The sequence below is a fragment of the Corvus kubaryi genome, unplaced genomic scaffold, assembly GCF_017639235.1.
Source record: "Corvus kubaryi isolate FWS band 111438036 unplaced genomic scaffold, C.kubaryi_AGA036_p1.0 137, whole genome shotgun sequence".
NCBI classification, from domain to species: domain Eukaryota; kingdom Metazoa; phylum Chordata; class Aves; order Passeriformes; family Corvidae; genus Corvus; species Corvus kubaryi.
In genome coordinates this window covers 32,839,968-32,854,455 of record NW_024580671.1, presented here as the reverse complement: position 1 = coordinate 32,854,455, position 14,488 = coordinate 32,839,968, and the positions used below count along the sequence as shown (strand labels likewise).

At 38.9% G+C, this 14,488-nt stretch overlaps 1 protein-coding gene across 1 annotated transcript in view; it reads left to right on the top strand.

Annotated features, from left to right (window-relative positions):
* GNAT3 (G protein subunit alpha transducin 3) overlaps positions 1-14,035 on the top strand; it is a 41,122-nt gene extending 27,087 nt beyond the window's left edge. The window contains exons 5-9 of the mRNA XM_042017577.1: positions 3,132-3,289; positions 6,988-7,116; positions 11,194-11,323; positions 11,527-11,680; positions 12,361-14,035. Coding sequence (XP_041873511.1) covers positions 3,132-3,289; positions 6,988-7,116; positions 11,194-11,323; positions 11,527-11,680; positions 12,361-12,551 — 762 coding nt within the window. The 3' untranslated portion in view covers positions 12,552-14,035. The remainder of the gene's footprint in view (positions 1-3,131; positions 3,290-6,987; positions 7,117-11,193; positions 11,324-11,526; positions 11,681-12,360) is intronic.
* Positions 14,036-14,488: the final 453 nt, after the last annotated feature.

Here is a 14,488-nt window from a genome sequence, read left to right as displayed (position 1 = left end):
AAAAGTAAAAACCAGAACATTTTCTTAGCTGATAGTTACTTATTTATTGCTATTGGGAAATGTAAAAAATATTTTCCTTTTATGACCAGCCCTTGGGGTTCAGCTATGTAAGGAAAGGTCATGTAGACATGTTGGGAGCATTCCAGTCTGGCATTGCTCCTGGAGCAGAGACCTCCCTGTTGTGTGGATGCAGTGCTGGCACGCTGGCACCTCTGGGAACTGGAGTCCAGCATTCCTGACACAGTCAACAATCCTCTGCACAGGCACAGGGAGGCAAAGCCACAGGAAGAAGACCTGTTTTCTTCTGTCAATCACGCTGAATTTTCAAGGACAGAAATAAAGGAATAACTTTTCTTCTCCATGCAATGATTTAGTCTGTTAGCCTGTAACTCAGATCTTGCTGAGAATTTCTCAAATGCCTGTCAGAATATCAGTTGATTCCAGTTTTGGCAAATTCTACCTAATCCCTAGAGGTTTATCTTGGAGAGAATAACATCTGCTTATCTGAAAGAGCTTTACTTGTTCCAGAAGTCTACATTTCATTATAGTGACATGTGGTACTTTGACCTAAAAAATGATAAACAAAATCTTCAGAGGTTACTAAAGCTCATACAGGCATTTGACAAAATAGAAATTAAATATTTTCCATGAATGCAAGTCATTCAAACAAATGTACCAAGGCCCAGAATCAGCAGACAGAAAATAGGCCAGTGTTAACGTGCTGTACTGAGCCATCAACCAGTCTGCATGGCCCAAGCCGTGGCTACAGCTGGACCTTGCAGCACTGGCCATAGGTCAGGCCTGGCTCAGCCCATGGTATCCATTGGGTGGTGCAGACTCTGCCACCTGTAATTAAGATATGCTCTCCCTGTCCCCCAGTATTTCAGACTCTTTTCTCAGCCCTGCCAAATTTTCTGAGATATCTGTACAGGCTCCATCTATGCCAGTTTCATAGACAGTCTTTTCAAAGGACTTCACAGCCTGGAGAACTTGTAATACTTAAAATTAAATAACTTAAATAGTCCATTTCTTAGCATTACATATAACCAAATGCAGAAAATATAACTTTTGTAAGTTTATCATTTATAGCACAGTCAGCTCACTCTTGCTGTCACTGCAGAATGGGCCTCTAAGAACACAGCTGAATACAGCTGTGGAGAATATTTGCAGTGCCTGTCTTCTTTTCGCCAAGAACCACAGAAGAGCAACCTGGATGTGATTTTTAGAGAAAATAGAAATTTTGATCACATTTATTTGAATTGCCCCTAACACTGCCCTTTCTTCCAAAAAACCTCCAAAAACTTAGCTTACATGACCCTTAAAATCATAAGCCATTGATAAGCTTGGTTATTTTGATATAAGCTTCGATTTCAGCCAGACTTTGTTTTTGTTGTATGTTCTAGTCCAGATTTAGTTGCTTAAAATCATCTAGTTCAAGGATTGGGATTATCTTGGTCCCAAAAGCAATGTGCTTATCCATGTTGCAGGTCTGCAATACATCTTACTGGTACTGAAAGGGCCTTAGCACTTATTTAAAGAACATCTGTTCTGGAGAGGGAGGTAATTTTTTTTTCTAAAGCATCACTCCAATCTATTTTTAGTATGAAAATTATCTGAAGTCTTTGTAAATGCCAGAGAGAAACAAAACTTTGTACATGTTTGTGACAAGTTCAATCTGCTGCTATCTTCCTTTATTATGTAAGCACGAAAATCCACAATTGCCACCTTTCACATAATAATCAATAAACATTTACCCTCTACACCTAGAGACTCTGAGCTCAAGGCTTCTCATTGTAGGCCATTCAACCAGCCAAGTAGGTGGATAGCTGCAATCATTCCGTCATATGTCATATCTTGGAGAAGAGAATGTTCCAGCTCTTATCTTGCAGCTGAACTAGTGTGCACCCTGGATTCAAAAGTGGATCCGCACGCACAGGAGAGAGCGTGACTCGCTTCTGCTGATCCCAGCACTGCAGGAGGGCATGGGGGTGTAAATGGAGCTGGTGTTTTTTCATGCAGAAGGGAAATTATCCTGCTGTCCTCCTCCCTCCTACCAGTGAAGGCAATTCACTAGTGGTTATTTCCCCTGGTTTTTTTTCCCTCCATGCCTACTCAATTTCCCTTTTTTCTTCCTCCATGCCTACTCAATTTCTCTTTCAGAAAAAATGCAGTGTTTCATTTTTGATCTGTCTCTGACTTTTATAGTTTCCATAAACTGCAATTCCTCTTGAGACATAAAGATACAGCACATTCCTAAAATAAATTTGTGAAAAATTTTTGTGAGGATGTTTCCTGGTTCTGAATAAAACATACTCCCTGCCAAAACAGTGTCTGTCAGAATCCATTTATGCTTTTGCAACTATTGACTGCAAGGCACCTGAATTGTCTAGTTCTACAACTAGGAAGGAATTATATTTTATAATTATCCCTTGTTGTGGCAGTGTATCAAATGACTCTTTAATCATGGTCTTTATTTACAGTAAATTCCTAAGCTGTTAACTACTGAAAAGAAATATTTTTAATGAAATAGATTATTAAAACTCTTTTTTTTATTTGACTACAAAAGGAAGAAATCACAGAATAATATATTTTAAATGCTTGAGATTTTATTCTGTTACAGGTTTCTGCTTCCCTACATATGGGAAATGACTTCACTAGTTATATTCACTTTGTCACATTTCTCACTGTGGCCTAAAGCTAGAATTTTTTTCTTATAGATACATCCAAAAATGCATTTAGATTTAGATTTCTGCATTGATATAGTTATAATAAGTTTTAACTTTAAATGTCCTTTTTAATTTAGCTCTTGATACCCTATTACTCTCTCTTAATATAAAAGCCTTGCTTTGAGGTTGGACTATTTGTAAATGCTGATGGCAAAGTGAAACGGAGCCTTTGTGTGAACCAAACAAAACAATAAAAAGATGAAAACTCCATCACAATTTAAGCCTAACCTAAAGGGAAGTGAGCTTGTAAAAGGATGTTTACATGCACAGGCGAGTACAGCCACCTGGAAAAAACAGTGAAAATGAGAAGTTTTGCCCCTGCAACTCATTATAAACCAAGCACATCTTCAAGCAGGTGAAGGGGCCCAGCGCGCTTGCACAATATTTACTGAAATTTCTCCTTAGGAAGATGAAAGGAAGCTGTGTGCCATGGCAACAACTCTGGAGGATGGCAGCATGTCTCCTGAACTGGTTGAGCTCATCAAACAGCTGTGGTGTGACGGCGGGACCCAGGCCTGCTTCGCCAGGGCAGCAGAGTATCAGCTCAGCGACTCGGCTGCATAGTAGGTGACAGCAGCTGCTGAACAGCTGGCTATTGCTGCAGCAAAACTGTCCCTCCTGCAGAACAGCCTGCAACAATCATTGCTCATCAGCCTGAAAAAATGAGGGGGTTGCAAAGGTTTATAATATATCAGCAATGTTTAACTGGAGGAAACAAGTGAAAACAAAGTTTCAGAAAAAATTTGTTTCTGTGAGTTTGTTTGAACAGTTTAAAAAAAAAACCAGTATATTCTCCCTCTGGGTATTTCTGAGATTAAATAGAGGGAAAGGTGACTTGAAACAGCTTAGGTTTTTACCTAGAGTGAGTCTTTGTATATTTTGCAAGATACTAAATATAAGTCTGGAGGAAACTATAAAAACTTTCCTCTAAACTAACCCGGCTGCATGGACAGGTGTTCCCTGGGCCATTACCATCCCAGCACCCAGCTGAGCCAGTGGTGCTGCAGCTGCTCCAGCCCCAGGTCCCTTTCTGAGTGCTGGGAAGGCACCAGACAGATAAGCAGGGGACTGACTAGGGCTGCTCAGCCCCGACCCCACAAAGGGTCACTGTCCAGCTGGGGCACATCTCTTACCTCAGATATAGTCAGTGAGTTTAGACTTTTCAGCTGCTTCTGCAGCTGTTCTTGCAGGCTCCAGTCCTGCTCAGCTGCCTTGTCTCTCAGCTCATACACAGCCATGAAGGGAGGTGTCACTAGATCAGAGTCTTTTGAGAGTGCTCAAGTCTGACTCCAGACTTGGGGCAGAGGTTCCTTCCAGCTGAGGTCCATCTTCTGAGATGGGGAGGTGGAGGTCTCCCTGCTGTTCCTGCAGCTCCTCCTACAGGCTGAGGGCAGGTGCAGAGGGAAGTCTCCCAAGGTGTTGAGTGTGCCTTCTACATGGCAGGGAAAGAAAGGCATGGCTGGAGACTGGACTTCAGGGGACAACCTGAAGGCCTCCATAGTTCACTTTTTGTAGGTAGTGGAGGGAATAGGCAGAGAAAATATTACAAATTCTTGATCTCTTTGTATCTTCCAAGCAAGATTGAAGACCTTTTGCAAGATTCCTAAACAAAGAAAATATTGCCTGTGTTGATTTGTGCCTAATTTGACAGTATTTTATAGCAGCATTGGATTCTTGTAGGAATAGTACAGAGCAATTTTTTTCTAACATACCCATTCTGACAGGTCCCACTGCCATTCCCATCACTAAAAGCCCTTAACAAACCAGTCATAATAATTAAAAGGAAAACCACCTCTTAATTAAGAAAAAGAAAAATTTTTAAAAATTGCTTGTTTACCAGCTAACACTCTGCTGTGTACACTATGCCTGGCAAATTAGGTTTTGTTGCCTAACAAAGAAGATAGAAGAATCTAAATTAATTCCATCTCAGTGTTATTTTCTTGAAAATCCTGCTAATCTTCTGTCTTCATCTTTTGGTACCTGATGCTTCTAAAATTCTAGCCTTTGGCTCTGAAGCATTAAAATCAACTTAATATTTTCCCTTACTGCTGGGCTTCTAATGATCAGTTCAAAGTCAGCTACAGTCAATCAACCATCTAATGCTGCAGTTCAATTTCTTTTAAACCCCAAACCCTGTTTCTCAGCTCCTGTGAATCAGCTCCTACAAAGAATATTGATTGATACTGTGTAAACTCTGACTTTCTGAGGTTATCTTCTCTGAGATTTTACTTTATTAATTCATACTAATGAAGTGTGATCACTGCCTTTCCTTTGTATATTTTAATTGAAAAAAAAAAAGTTATATCTTCTGAATGATAGAAAAATCCTGTTTGTTAAATTTGGCTGGAATTTCTCCCTTAGACTCACCTGGAACTAATTCTGTTTTAAAATTTAATGATGGGTATGGAAGGGGCAAGATTGGGATTATAAACTGTGACTTTAAATGTCATTGTACAGCTACCAGTAGTACATGGTGCATCTTGCTTTTCAGTCAATTGCCTCTCAGAGTAAGAGTCCTGTCACCTCATTCAAGCCAAGGAAAGATCAGCACTTACTGACCTACCAGTTTCCATTCCCTCCTTTGCCAGTGAAGAGATGGTCTGCAGTCTCCCCTTGGAGCTACCTACAGCTCTAAGAAGAGCCTGGAACTGCCTCTTGCTCCATTAACTAGATAATTAACTTGGTCTAATTTTTCATGCAATTACAATTGGCTGTGTTGAATTGAATTCAGGCATTTGTGTCTAAAAACTATCAGAACTTCATTTTATATTCAAGTGTTTATTTTAGTGCTTATATGCTTCATAAATAACAAAATGTCTTTTGTTCCTGCCTTCCACAAAGGTGAGCTGAGATGAGTTTGCCTCAGGCCCTACTCAGAGAAACAGAGCTATATTGCTTTTTTTTTTTTTCCCTTTCCCCAACAGATTGTTTCCTGGACTCAAATAATGGGAAAACATTGAATTACTCAGATCAAGTACAACACCCCTTGCATACAGTTTATTCAACTTAAAATAAGAAAATCCCATTTCCAATCATTACTTGGAAATATCTGAATGAAAGATTCTGGCTTTTTAAAATTTTATTTGGTTTCATTTTATTCTTCTATTTTTTAATCTTTTAAAATTACAGATCTATTAAATATTGCAGACAAGGATGATGAGCTGTGAGGTTTATTTTGGAAGATTCTGGTTAAACTGAACAGCAGCACTACCTGCTGGGCAGACTTGGTGTAGAGAGGAAAAAAGAAGGCAAGGAGCCTAATAGACATTAGAGACACAGTGTCTTGTTTGTCAGAGACACAGGGCTACTAATAGGAAGGTACCAACTGGGACACTGAAAATGCTTCAGCTCCTGGTGGGGTTTCTTGCTTTTGGCTTTCTTCTCTATTTGAATACCAGTAGTTAAAAGGTAGGAAGTTACCCAGGCATCACCTCTTTTCCTTTTGCCAATTCATAACCTCTCTGCACAGATTCCTAGACCATCCAATAGGATTCAGAAGCTCTGCCTAGCCATTTAAAGAAAGCTGTGTGTCCCTAGAAGAGACGGGAGAAGGGTTGGCAAAAACATGTTTCAGAGATCTGGTTTGGGTTCTCATTTCACACAGATTTTATCTCTGTATACCAGAGATATTTTATTTCTATAAAAGCAGGTAAGCCACACTTTTCCAAGGGCTCATCAGAATACCAATAAAGGGATCCTCACCTTCACAGAAGATTTTGGTTTTGACTAAAAAATACATTTTTTAAAATCATCATGTACCTTCTTGTTAATTGAGAGGTCTAGAGGGAAAATAGCCCTTAAAAGTGAATTTCTCCAAAATATTATGCCCTCCCTTTCACTTAGGAAGGAAAATACTGTTGCAACCCATCTGACAGGCTGAGGTGACTCCTGATGCATCTGCTTCTGAAGGATGCTCGTGGTTCTTCCCCTGGGGTGAAAATTCCCACTTGCTGAAGAAAAGCCAAAACCTCTTTGCTGACAAGGTGGTTTTAAAGCATCCCTAAGAGAAATAAGGATTTCCCTCAGCTGAAATCCTCAGAAAAATGTTTATTATGTGCAAATAAATTACACTTCTATATGCAAGTAGGAAAAAAATAAAAGGCTCTGTATTGTAGAACTCAGTTGCATAAGAACCAAGAGTATTGTGTTTAAACGTGTAATTTACATTACATATTTAAAAGTGGATCAGTGTGGAGGAATTATATAATGGACATTTCACTTTTTGGATTCATCAACCACCATTTCTTTCTTACTCTCCTAGTTACCTCAACGATTTGGACAGGTTGGCAATGCCTGACTATGTCCCTACTGAGCAAGATGTCCTGCACTCCAGAGTGCAGACAACTGGGATTATAGAGACTCAGTTTTGTTTCAAGGATTTAAACTTCAGGTATGAAAGCCATATTTGACAATCTTCTTGGGGTTTATCTTTCTTAAGTATTTTCTTCCAAAGGTATTGACCTATTATAACACAGGTAATCCCATTGTGATTCCATTGAACCCACTCTTACTTAACTTTCTTACACAGCTGAAAAAGAAAGGTATTTTACTATCAGTACTCCAACTTTGAGCATATAATGGACTATTATAAATGGTCACAGAATACCAGGTTCTAAAAGGACATTTTTACATATGTAAATGTCTAAAAAGCATTAGTTATATACTGCCATTTGAATAATTGTGACATTTGTGAAATATGCCTACTTAAATGTCCTTAACAGCATGCAAAAACATTTGATGTCTACTAATTTGCATGCACTCTCAACCTTTCACTCTTCTTTTGAGAATGGAAATAGCTGCTCTTAGCACTGGAATGCACTGCAGTTGGCAAAAAAAAAAATTCTGTCCCATAGGAAATTTCAGCATTATCAAGCATGCTTTCATGCTCATTTAAGATGAAAACCAAAATGTTCAGAAAAAAGTTTTGAAAATAATGCCTCTGAGAAATTTGACTGAAATATTTTACACTTTCAGATACCCAAGATCTTGTTATGCTTGGTGAACCAATTAAAAACATCTAATTGCATGTGAAAATGGATTTGAATGAATTATGATTGTCTCAGTGTTCTATAATGCTTTTGTCTGTGGACTGAAATCCATTTAATTCTTAATTTAAAGGCTGGGGCGCACATTGAGGAATGCAGTCTAGACAAGACACTGCCTGTAGAGAGATTCATCAAGCATGAGGATTATAACTTACATTTTTCATTTGGCTTCTTTCTTTCTCCGCACGTGCCAATTAAACATTCCCCAAATCATCTATGCTACCACACAGATGCTTTAACACAACAGAAGTTGCACATACAAAATGAGATTCTGAAGCAGATGTCTTACAAATAAATTATTGTTATCTATCAATATTCTGGTCACTCATGAAGATTCAGGAGTTGCCCACAAATGGTACACTGCAATGTCATAGACATCATCTTCTTTTTCTCTGATTAACATATTTCCAGACAGCTTTGTACATTGGAAATTTGAATGCCTTCAGTTACAATCATAGTTCATGTAAGAAATAAATTCAGGGTGGAGAAAGAAACCATCAGAGTGCAAGTCCTTGTTGACGTGGGTGCTGCCAGTCCTGACATGAGAATATCAGATTAGTGTTTAGGTCCAGTTGAAATGTGGCACAACTGAGAATTTAGTTACCCAAGTGTCTGCAAACAAGACAAAGGCTCTTAATGCCACCACAAACACAGACCCCACCGATTTTACCCTCTCTACTATGCATCACGGTAGTGTTATGTGAGTAAATTCATTGGTGGTTTCAGGCAGTTGAGTAATATTAGGCAAAACCACTACAAAGTAGTCGAGGGGTTTGAGCCGCTAGAGTGGTGCAGAACAATTATAAATCCATGTTAACCAGCCAGTTACTGCTACTTTGCATTGCCATAGCAATGCAAAACAGCTGGAGGACCCTGATATCTCTGCAGCAAGTTTGATAAGTACCATAGAAACATCTATAAAGAGAGGAACATTTCCACATTCATAGTGAGTTTTGGCTGATGTGCTGATGGGGCTTCAGGTCACAAGCCATACATGGATACAAAAAATCCGTGAACAGATGCCTCATTCACTAAACACTGATCCCTTTACTGAACTGAATGAGGCAGAAAATATTTTGTATCCATTAAGTAAAAGTCTAAACCCTGGTACTGCTCCAGGAAACTGAATTACACTTGCACAGAAAACATCGATTTTTATTTGCTCCTTGCTTAGTGGTTAATTTACTGGTTTAGTGCAATTTAGGTTCCATGTGCTCTTCAATTTATTTCACTAATGTTGACTTAGAGCTCAACACATATTTAAATGTTTTTAAAAGAAGGCCTGGTCTTCTTAGGTCCTCTTCTACTGTCCTTTCTATTGGTGTGCTAGGAAGAGTTTGACTGAAAGCAGGCAAACTTTATTTTAGGCTTCAGGCCTCTCTGTGTGTACCACTGACTGAGTATATGGCTAATGCTATATCTGCAGCTAAGTTTTTCAAGAGCAGTTCTAGGAAAATATAGAGATTTCTAGACTAAACTACTATCTTGGTAAAAGAAGATCACCTCATTTTCTACCATTCATGGAGGGACTTTGATTTTATATGTGCACATGTTAAGTTCTGGGCTGAGAAGAGAGAAGAAAACTAAGGTTAGTACAACAAAAACTGCCCAGAAGCACTGCCTCTGGCCTTGGTCTTGTCCTTTTTAACTGACTTCTCCTGAATAGTCAAAGGGCCATATTCTAAAATCTCACAGGAAGTGAATACTGATTCATATGATTATGTATTCTAAACCAAAATTTTCCTGAAGACTAAATTTTGAAGGTTTTAAAATTTTTTTTCCTGCCATAACCCTGATGTCAGAGTTATACACCACAAATCAAGAAAGGCATGTAATCCTAGGTGACTTTTGGGCACTAATCACAGACAAAATCGAGATAGTTTATTTATGACCCCACTCTTAAGTAGACCTTCTGAATTCAGTGAAGATATGCTTGGAAGAATGCCATTTTTGTTGTCAAAATCTTGTTCCACAAGAGCTTCCTGATTTCCAAAATAATTCACTTTTGTAGACACCCAATAATCAAAAAGATGAAATGTACCAGAAAAAAAATGATTGCTCCTCAGCTGCAGAAGCAGTTCATTATGAGCATCGGAAAGCATTTCATTTTTTCTAAGAAGGATGAAAAATTATAAAAAATAAACCTTTTTTAACATTAACTGCACTGCTGATGGTGAAGGAAACAGAAGATTAAGATACTGCAGAAAACAATGTTTCAGCAACAAATTATTCTTTCTCTGCTTACTACTGACATGATTGTTTCTGACTGAATCCCATTATATTCATTGCTATAAGAATTGAGTTGTGTTTAATTTTCGGATTCTGCAGGATCCAGAGATCTAATGCATGTTCTTGAAGGAAAGGGTAATCCAACAGGGGATTAAGTTTTACAGTATTAAGTTCAACAACAGGCAGCACAGGGAAAAGTCATCATGCACACTAGGAACAGAAAACCTAAGGGTAGGATAAATTTGATTTTTTATGCTTTGCCTGTTTTCTAATGCACTTGAAAAATCTTCAAGTTTGGCACCTTTTGTTCCAGAAAAATAGTGAAAAGAAAGCCCTAGCCCTTATTACTGAAGAACTGCAAATGTAAGTGGGAGCTCTGGATAGGCAAAGCACAACAGTGGTAGCTTTAACAGCTGCGGCTCAGCTGGGCCCTAACCAGGTCCCTGCTCGGTGTGCTCAGCTGGCTTTGGATCCCATATAGAGTCCATATAAAGTCCATATGACACTACCCAAAGGTAGTAGCAATTCCTGGCAAAGGAATTCCTGGCGGAAGGAAATAAATGCCAAGAAGGACAGCCCTCCCATTCCCTCTGCACAAAAGAAGGGATTCCTGCTCTCCAGGAATTGCTGCTTAAAGAGCAGCTGAGATGGACAAGGAACACACCCTCCATCCTCCACAGGTGTGGTGCAGGTTGTGTAGTGGGCTCAGTGATCACACCAGGGCAGTGAGCAGATGGCAACAACTATTCATACACAAACAGGGCTCAATCCATGACTGGCCTCCAGTCGTGTGTCTTATTGATCAATATGTCAGCGTGCAAAACCGTGAAGTAGCAAATGACACTGGATTTGAGGGTCTTCTATTGATGTCTCAGAACTCTGCCCTGAATAAATCCTTGCCTGCAGGTCTTAGTCCTGCCCTGAGCCCCACTTCCTCAACACAGAGTGCCACCTGGAAGTAGTGGATATTTTTCCTACATGCAGGTATTTAAGCCTTTATGTTTCATTTTATACCCACTACAAAGCCAGAAGTAACAACACACAGCCCTCCTGGACTTGTTGGGATAGAAACAGACCAATATTTGGAAAAGTTGGATATTTTTCATTCATCTCCATCTGAACTCTGTGCATTAAATCATGACTACATTCTTATTAGCGCTTTACATTGTACATATGTTATTTTTCCTGCAAAGGATGTTTGATGTGGGTGGACAACGATCAGAGAGAAAAAAGTGGATTCACTGCTTTGAAGGAGTTACTTGCATCATATTCTGTGCTGCACTCAGTGCCTATGACATGGTTCTGGTGGAAGATAAAGAAGTGGTGAGTCAGAACAGACAAGCAGCCCTTTTTTCTTCTAAGTTTAATGTACTCTCTGATGGCACATCAAAACTATTCCCATTCTCTGATAACCATTTAAAGGCTATTACGCTGTATTGGTTCTTTCCAGTAAAGAACATTGCAGTAAAAATGACATATGGGGATGAGATTTGTCAGTCTCATGTTTACCTTTTGCATCTCAACAGAACAGAATGCATGAAAGCCTTCATCTGTTCAACAGCATCTGCAACCATAAGTGCTTTGCAGCCACTTCCATTGTGCTGTTCCTAAACAAAAAAGACCTCTTTCAAGAGAAAATAACAAAAGTTCACCTGAATATCTGCTTTCCTGAGTATAATGGTAAGTTTGGAGTGTTCAGAAGAAAACACGTTTAGATAGTAAGTGTAGGCCATGCATTAAAGACTGAGACTTTGACTCATGTCACCTATATATAACCTTTTAAATACTAAGCCTCTTATCTGAGCATCTTCTCATGGAAGAATGGTATGAGACAGACACAGCCAGAATTCAACTCATCTCACCTACTCACCATGTTTATCCTTCATGTCTCTCCCTGGAGATGCTCATTTCTGTCCATTGGTGGTAGCCTAAGCTGAGCAATCTAGAAATTTCAGATGACTGAAGGGAACTGTGATGGACTCAGCCAGTATTTCAGTACACATCAGTATTTTATCACTCACACACACACACCACAACTGAATCCAAGATTTTTGTCCCTAATTTAAGAACTCATTCCATAAGGGAAGTCTGTCTCTTTTTCTGTGTGACAGTAGTGCCTACTGGAAATAAAAAAAACACCAGATGTTCCCAGCTGATGCAAGAGAATATATAAGGCTATGTCAGAAATTACCAGAGAAAAACCAGTTTAGATACAAAATTTTCATGCCTGATTCAAGGAGTTAATTTGAATAGAAAGAATAGAAAAAATAAAGGCAGAAAACATTGTTTCTTGTCTCTGCAGTTGTGAGGAGGTACCAGTGGAAATGTGTCTTCTTTTGTTTTTCTTTTCTTTCCACTAGGACAAAACACATTTGAAGATGCTGCAAATTACATCAAGAAACAATTTCTAGACTTGAACATAAGGAAACAAGATAAAGAGATATATTGTCACTTGACCTGTGCCACAGACACCCAGAATGTCAAATTTGTTTTTGATGCAGTCACAGACATAATAATCAAAGAAAATCTGAAAGACTGTGGGCTTTTCTAACCATTCATTCCCTTGCTCAGAGCCTCAGTCCACTTTCCTCTCTTCGTCTGATGTGCTGACTGAAGTAAAAAAAAAAAACCCTCTAGGTAAGAAACAATATCAGTTAGGCACCCATTAGCATCAGTTGAAGCCTTGGGTACAGCCTGAGCATTGCAGACCAACACAGACTTTCCATATATCATAAGAAGATTGAACAAATTGTTCCTGTTCTACAAAGATGCCAGCTGCTGATAAGTCCTACTGGAATCAAAGTCACATTCCTATTTAAATCAATATCATAGATTCATAGAATTCTTTGGTTTGGAAGTGACCTTAAAGACCATCTAGTTTCACCCCCCATGCCATAGGCAGCAACATCTTCCACTAGACCAGGCAATCAACACTTTTCAGGAAACTGGGGACACCTCAGAATTCTGTGTCTTCTAGTGATGGGATGAAAAAAGATAATATATAACAGACAATTGACTTTTATTTATAATTGAGACCTAAAGAAAACTATAGCATTTAACAGCACCAATACGTAATTTACATTCTGTTTCGTGTTCGTGTGACGTAAACAACTAAAAATGACATGCTGTTTATTCAACAAAAACAGCCCCCTCAGACTTAGATGGTGTATGACAAAGAGCAGTGCAAATCTGAATGTTTAATTATACTCTTTTGTTCGAAGAGCTGAGGGACTGGTACATAAAAACTGCACACATACAAAATTGACAAATGCTGCTATCTGGTTTGAGAAAAATTGAACACAGTAAGATGAAGGCAAGTTTTTAAATCCCTAAGGAGAGTAAAAAAATTATAATAACTGTCAGTTCCTGCATAAGCCACAAAGGCAAGTTGAAACATTTTTTGGTTTACGATTAAATATGAGACTTTCTTAAAATGCTAATAATAATCCTGCTACTCAACAGGAGTGGCAGCAGTAACTTCTACCACTGCAGAGCAGATGTAAACCCACCAGTTCTCATGGCAAAAGCACATCCTTGGAACTTTGGCACAGGGCACCTTTCTCTACACAAAGATCTTGCTAATGCAGAACTGTTCTCCCTTAACTCCTGTTGGTTTATTGTGACTAACTGCAGAAAATATTTGACTCTTTTAAACAGATTGGGGCTTTGTCCTGATTTCAGCTGAGACAGAGTTAATCTGCTTCCTAGGAGCTGTCACAGTGCTGAGTGTTGCATTTAAGTGTAAGAATAATGATAGCACATTGAACTAAAAGTTGTTGCCCAGTAGTGCTGATCCTACATCAAGGACTTTTCAGTGTCTCATGCTCTGCCAGCGAGCAGGTGCACAAGATGCATGTCCAGGACAACTGACCTGAACTGGTCAAAGGAATATTCCATAACACAGAACATCATGTCCAGTAAAGAAATTGGGGTGATTGGCCAGGAAGGGATGATCACTGCTCAGGGACAGGCTGGGAATAGGTTAGAAGGTAGTGAGCAGCTGTATTGTGCATCCCTTGGTTTTCCTAGGTTTTATTCCTCTCTCTCTTTTTCATTTTCTTTACTATTATTATTGTTATTATTATTGCTATTATTATTATATTATACTTTTTCTCAATTATTAAACTGTTCTAATATCAACCCACAGACTTTACCTTTTCCTCATTCTCTTCCCCATTCCACTTCAGGGTTTGGTGTGTGTGAGGAAGTGGCTGTGTGGTACTTATTTGCCAGCTGAAGTTAGAGCATGACAGAGTTCTAAAAATATTCAACTGAATTTTGAAATTTGGTCTTGAAATAACACTCACTTTTTAAATAGAATCATTGATGAGGGGTTTCTTTCTGCCTTTGTCTTTTTTTTTTTTTTTTAATACATTTCAACCTAATTTTCACCATAGACTCCTTGTGTTCTGGTTAATCTGATTGAAATAGGGAACTTGGCCACTGAAAAACAGCATCCTGCAAGCTGTCTGCATGAGCAGGGTCATC